This window comes from Theropithecus gelada, chromosome 12 (assembly GCF_003255815.1).
Source record: "Theropithecus gelada isolate Dixy chromosome 12, Tgel_1.0, whole genome shotgun sequence".
Taxonomy (NCBI): Eukaryota; Metazoa; Chordata; class Mammalia; order Primates; family Cercopithecidae; genus Theropithecus; species Theropithecus gelada.
Window position 1 is genome coordinate 67,030,891 of NC_037680.1, and position 6,907 is coordinate 67,037,797.

The following is a 6,907-nucleotide window of genomic DNA, read 5'->3' on the forward strand; positions in this document are numbered from 1 at the left end:
GATCTCCCCATGTTTCCTATCTTACTTAAAAGCATATATAAAAAGTTGGATTTATTTGCTGTCACTGATCATGGGGCATCTCCTGTTTTCTACCTCCAGGGGACCAATGAGAACAGGGAAAATTCTCCTGCTGGTAGAGCCCAGCCTGTCCCATGTGAGACTCACTCTGACCCATGTAGAAACCTGCCATTCCCTGACGCAGCAGCATCTCAGACACAGACCAGCCCTGCTCACCCCAGTGTGGACCCGCGCACAGAGCAGAGTGAAGAGCAGCAGGCTCAGCTGGCCGCAGGAGGACACTGAGGGCATCCTGCTCATCTCACACCCTGCATGGAATCAGGCTCCTCAGCCAGGACACAGGGCGAGGCCCCCCAGCCAGGATACGCCTTCCCTGGAGGAGCACAGCACTGCATATGCTTCTAAATATCTAAACTCATTAACATGGAAACACACACACAGGAGCTACAGTACATATTGGCAGGAAAAGGTAAACTTTCGTAATCCCCTTGGAATTACAAAAGGGAAATGGAGTTCAATGAGGACTTTCAGTTCTTTGCTTGGTTAGGTTAAGGATGATAGAATTTCTCTGCCAGTGCAGTAAGAGTTGAAACCAGCAGTTACACTAAGTAAGTGGAGGGAGTGAAAGTGTTTTGAGGTGAATGTGGATATAATTTCCCTCTTCTGATTATTTATTCTTATTATTTAGTTCTTAATACAAACTGGGAAGAGATAGAATTCATCTATACTTTCTTTTTTCTTGAAGAGAACCATTTAAAAAATTACAAGATATATTTAAAAAGTAACCAGATAAAAGTTAGTAGCACATGTGCTTTTGTTAAAAATAAAGTTAAAAGTTAAAGTTAAAAAATGAAGTTAAAAGTTTCATCAGAAACTTTACATATCTTTAGCAAATATATTTTTATATGTGTATGGTATATAATGGAAATAATTCTTTGAGCAACAGAAGCTATTATTGACTACTGCAAGCTAAGCTGAGCTTAAAAATGCCTTTTGTTTTAAATGGGCTTTGAGAAAAAAACCAGAAACGGGGGATTATTTCAAATCAACCAACCAACTCAGTATCCTGTGGCTTGATAGACAAGAGTTTACTACATATATTGATAATGTAAATAGCCTGTCTTGCTATTTACTATCTTATAGTGATTCAGGCTCTAATTAGCTGAGGGAATGAAACACACACAAAAATCACTGAATTCCTAAGAGTTCCATTAAATAAGCAGTACTATTTACAAATCACAGTATAAGATTTAAGTGCCTGGGGAAGGGATACAATTTTTAGAAATTACATATTGGGTCAGTTTTGTTTTGTTTTTGGTGAGGAAAAGGTGGTAAATAGGAAACCATGAATGGGAAGGATGGCAATAAGTAGCAACTGTACTTTCCAATGACTAAAGAAAGAAAATCTCAGTATATTCCTTCTCATGAAGACACAGTCAGACACTGTACAACGTAACGTATGCAACTGCAAACGTTACAGCTGCAGCCAGAACAATGGCTGCGTGGATCACATGTAAAGCTTGCCGCTCAAAATCAAAGCAGAGGTTAACAGGAAATCTGGGGGGAGTGTGGAAAAGGGAACACAGCTTTAGCTGACTAAAGGTGAATTATATAATTTATAATAGCTGTGGATGAGCACAGGCGAGAGAGGAAAGAAAAGAACAGTTAGAAATGAGCAACTCACCTTACCCTGATTAGACAGGATCAATTGTAAAGTGAGGGCTTCTCCATGACACCATAGTTCTGCCCAGTACTGCATTTGGGATAAGAAATTCTACACTTGGATGTCTAGCTTCACCACACAGCTTAAAAATAAAATAACTGAAATAGAATTCAGCAAACAGTTATTTTTTGCACTTGAACTGAAACGTACTGTACTGTAAATTATGACTCATTTTAAGTGACCTTTAAAATCAGATGTATTTATTATGCTTGTGTAATTATAGAAATAAAGAAATGGGTGACAGGCTGAACCTCACCTATGAATGTACAGTATGTGGATTTGTGAAACTGACTGTAGGAAGTCAAAAACTTATACTGTATCTTGTGTTTACAGTTCTGATTTATTCCTTTGAAAAGCCTGCTGTTTTGGAAATGCACAGCTGACATGTTGAAATATAAATAAATACCATTTTTAAATGTTTCTTAAATGATAAAGATGTGACCAAACAGAAGTCCTTTACTCTGTAATCAATGAGACCAAGTTCAACATGCCTTTGTCATGGAACATTTACTGTGACAGCAGAATCTATAATGCAGTCATTCCCAGCCTTGTGAGCTGACACCTTCATGGGTTTGTGGACTTTGTGACTTTTTCTTCCTGTCCCCAAAGTGCCATATGCTACCTTAAAAAATATTAAAGTGAATTCAAATTAAATTTTGATTTGAGATTTTGTAACCCCTCTTGAGATCCCTCAGCACACGCAGGGGTGTCACAGAGCCCAGGCTGGTAATCACTGCCTTAATGACTTACTTCCTACTCTTTCTCCTGTGGTTGTAGAAACAGTAAATTACCCAAGTTCTGAGCTTGTGTGGATCCAAAGCGGTTAATTGCTAATTATTAAACTAGTCCTCAAGTCTTAGGAATAGATTATAATACATACATTGTCCAGCAGGCAGTAAACCTCATGAAAAGCGTTAAGGAATTCACAGGAAGAGCAACGCTGCTTTACTGGCTTATTAATCCTGCCATGGGTCACATGAAGTGGATAGTTGGCTAATAGCTTCCCTCTAATTGGCAATTCCTTCCAGTACTGCTGAGGTACTGAGACCATTACTTAGGCAATATTGCTCTCCACTAATTTGGAGTTAAGCAGGGAATCTAGGAAAAGGGAACCACATCCGTGGATATTGGGTGCTTGTAGTGTGCTGAGATTATCATTTTGCCCTTAACAAAAACTGGAGGTGTTCCTATCACTATCCCCATTTTAAACAAGAGAATTCTGAAGCTAACAGTTTAAGTTATGAGATCAAGGTCACAAAGCCAAGATTCAAACTCAAATCTTCCTAATGTCAAAGCCCTAGTCCGCTAAGCACCTTGCCCCACCCCAGGAGGCAGGGAGGCCATTCCCAGGATCTGTTGTGGCAAAGGAAGCCATAAAGCAGCCCAGCCTGAACCATTACCATACATGCCTGATATGTGTATATGTGTGGTTGTATTTCCATTTAGGATTTCTAGATATTCCTAGATGTCTAGAAATCCTTCAAATTCCTGATGCTTTGTGAAATGTAGGTACACCAGACCCTTTACACTCTGCCAGTGAGTTGGCTGGACTGATAACTCTGCACAGGAAGCCCAGAGGTTGGTAGGGACTCTGGCCAGGGCCATGGGAATCAGGAAGGGAAAGCAGACACACCCACAGCTCTGTAACCAAGGCGATGGCATCGTAGAATAGCACTGTCCAGTAGGACTTACTGGGAAGATGGGAAGTTCTCGATTTACACTGTCCAGTATGGTAACCATAAGCCATACGTGGCTATTAAACAACTGACGTGGCTAATTTTCTGCGGAATTAGGTTTCTAATTTTAAATAGCCACACGTGGCTCAAGACTACCATATTGGACAGCATGGGTATAAAGGAAGAGATCACCTTTGGGAGATCTCTGGGCCTGTTTCCTCAGCTTCAGTGTGAGAGGTTAGAGCTTAAGAATATGTTAATTCTGTGAAAATGAGGGTATGCTTTGACAGTGACTATACGGAAGAAAGAGGTGATTTTCCATTTGGAAGTTCTTCAGCCCTTTGGAGCATGGAGACAAGACAAAGGCTACTTTTGAAGCCCCAAATCACTCCTGGGCTTGTTTAGCAAAGCCTTGAGAATATCTGGCTTAAGGATTCCAAGCCATGGAGCAGCTGGGAGAGAGGCTGGTGCCTAGGTGAAAGGGGGAGTGGTTTGTCAGATCTCAGAAAGTAGTTTACATTATGCCAGGACAAACTGTGGCTTTTTATAAGGCAGTAACTGGAAACTTGCTGATGTCTAACATAGGGGGAAAGTGAGCCAGTCCAGCTAAGTGCCAGTCCAGCTGGGTACCTAACTCTCAACCAGCTGCCCTCTGTTTCAGGCAGCTAATATAGGACCACTTGTCCCCCACTGTGGCTCCAGGAAAGTCCCAGTTTTCAGATGGCAACCCAAGGACCTTACAACGTTGGGGTTAGGAGTGTGCACTCTGGAGTCACACTGTTTGCATTTGAGTCCCAGCTCTGCCAGTGAGAACTTACACACACATATAACATCTCTGGGCCTCAGGACCCACCTCTGTAGAACGGAAGTGATTACAGTAGGTATGTTACAGGTTGATGTTTAAAATGAGTTATCTGAGACACAGTGTGTGCTCCATACATACTGCCATTGTTGTGTAGCAAAGCACTCGGGGCAGGAGGAGTGCTGTCTCATTTCCTCAACCAGGGTCTAGTTCTATTCTTTTATTGCCATTTAAATCTGTAATCATATTCCATTCTCCCAATGTACAGTGCCATACTATACATATTTACCTATGTCTAGTAAGCTGTACAGTAAGGCATTCAATTCCAACATGCATTGTAAACATTAAGTGGTTGGGGATATGAGTTAGTTAAGAGATAAAATTAGACAAAACATAAGTGGAGGAAGATGGAAAAAAATGATGACGATGACAATTCCATAAAGTGCAAAAGTCTGCTGAGAGAGGTTATAAATTCCATAATTTTCATTTTTCTTTTTCTTCTTAGAGGTGTCAACAAAAGTAAACAATTTTATAATCATTTAACAAATTATATACCATACTCTCTCCAATTGTCAGCACAGAATGCCATTCTTCTAAATTGTACACTTATATTTGAAAAAGGTCAGGATTTTTTTTGTTTCTTGAAAAGATCAGTGGCATCTTAGAAAAATAACATGTAGACCAGTGCTACTCAAAGTGTGTTCAAGGACTGGTGCTGTCAAACTACTGCTGGTATGTGACAACATAGAAATTAGACGTTTCAAAATATGTATGGCAAGTTGACATTGTCATGACATGATCATCGTGCTTATATTCTGTATGTCTTTTCTTTTAAAGATTATTTCATTTTTCTAATAATTTAGCGTATCTTACAAAAGTATTACTTGTGATGAACTAGAGGGAAACTGGTCCATCACCCCAGATAATCTGAGAAGCACTGACAAGAGCCACAGACTACAGTGTCCATTGCTGCGGGGCACAAATGACTGGTACGTGTATAACATCAGCAGATGTAGTCACCTCTTGAATGCATTATCCATGGGGTCATTTCCTTAACTTTCTTAAAAACATGGTAATAAAGGAAGTAGAATATGAGCCCTGGAAGCAGACATATGGGGGCTCGAATTCTGATTCTACCACTTTAGCTATATGTGTCCTTCAGCAACTTTCTCCTATCTTCTCTGGGTCTTTCCTCATCTGTAAAATGAAAATACCAAAACATGTCACAGAGTGACCATGAGGTGCAAATTAAGAGGTATCGAAGGCACCTCATGTAGTGCCTGATGGATCTCTAATCAATGTTGGTATTCTTCTCCTTTTCAATCGGTTTTTTTTTGGAAAAAGGACCAAATCTAAAAAAAACTTACCCCTCAAATTATTTAAATAATAAAGAGAAGCTGCCCACTAACTGCATCTTCCAAGATTTATCATAGATAAATATAGTATTCATTTCAAATCTCTGGTGACTTATTAAGGTTTCACGTTCAGGGATCATAACAAAAAAATACAGTTACTTTTAAAAGATAATCCAACTCCTAGGCCAGAGAAAGACTAAAGATTTTAACGTATCTGAGTAAAACTATGCCTATCAGAGGGGGTGGAATGTTGGTCAATAATGATTAGAAAAACAGCAGTCACAGAGAGGAAAAAGTTGGCAGGACCTGCATAAAGGAAGGGGTGGTCTTTGTCAACAGACCTGGTATCTCATCCCATTAACAAGGCTAGCCCCATTGGGGTAGGGGGTGGCATCTGCATTAAACTCTTTGGCCTCATGACATTAACCATGTGAATTATATAACAAGCTCCCTTTGTTTTGTTTCAGTTTACCAAGTAGCCTCCTTATTATAATTTGACCCCTTGTAACTGTCTTCTGAGAGAGAATCTGCTGGTCATATCAATTCAAGTGTTTTTATCCTTATGCTAGTTATATTTTTGGTTCTGAATCACTACTTGTACCAACTATATGAATTGGCTAACAGGAGACAAGTCTTATGGTGTAATAACAAAAAGCAGGGTTCTGAGTCAATAAGGCTAACAGTTATACCCAAATAGTTCACTCTTCAATGTCATGCCACCCAGCAGGCTCTCTCAGAAGGCAGCTTGCTCCTGTTGTCACCTGAAAGTACCTCTCTGTCTTCCCGCAGGTGTCTTCAAACTTCCACGGCCATTATGTTGTCTATCTTGCTTTCAGTTGGACAAGAAAATTTAATTTATAAAATTGTACATCTCTAACTCTGGGGAACAGTCACATACAGAATAATGTAAGAGATCATTTGTTTAGTTGGCATCACTTCAGGATCGTAATTCCTCCACATATTTAGATATTTTTATGTCATCCATCATCTATTCCAAACCCTCTTAAAATCGAAATATCTGAAATTTCCAGATCTTTTTTAAAAAGTCATAAATTGAAATATTGTCCTTCATGTCAGATGGACATTACCCTGTAATTCAGCCCTAAGTATTACTGGCAAACCATACAACTAATTCACAAAGCATTTTTTTGTGATATGTAAAATGTGTTTCAAAACTTTTTAAAAGTAACACTTGAATGATACAATTGTTTAAGCATAGCCACCTACACTATATCTCACCCACACATCTGGTGTCAAACAGTCCAACTTGCTAACAACAGTAAGCTTTTGTAGGCATGAAACATAAGCAGTAACATAACAAAGGGATCTGTTA

General features: G+C 39.5%; 1 protein-coding gene across 1 annotated transcript in view; it reads left to right on the forward strand.

The window, feature by feature from the left end:
- Positions 1-2,395, forward strand: part of MFSD6 (major facilitator superfamily domain containing 6) — an 86,653-nt gene extending 84,258 nt beyond the window's left edge. Inside the window, exon 8 of the mRNA XM_025404961.1 lies at positions 100-2,395. Coding sequence (XP_025260746.1) covers positions 100-303 — 204 coding nt within the window. The 3' untranslated portion in view covers positions 304-2,395. The remainder of the gene's footprint in view (positions 1-99) is intronic.
- Positions 2,396-6,907: the final 4,512 nt, after the last annotated feature.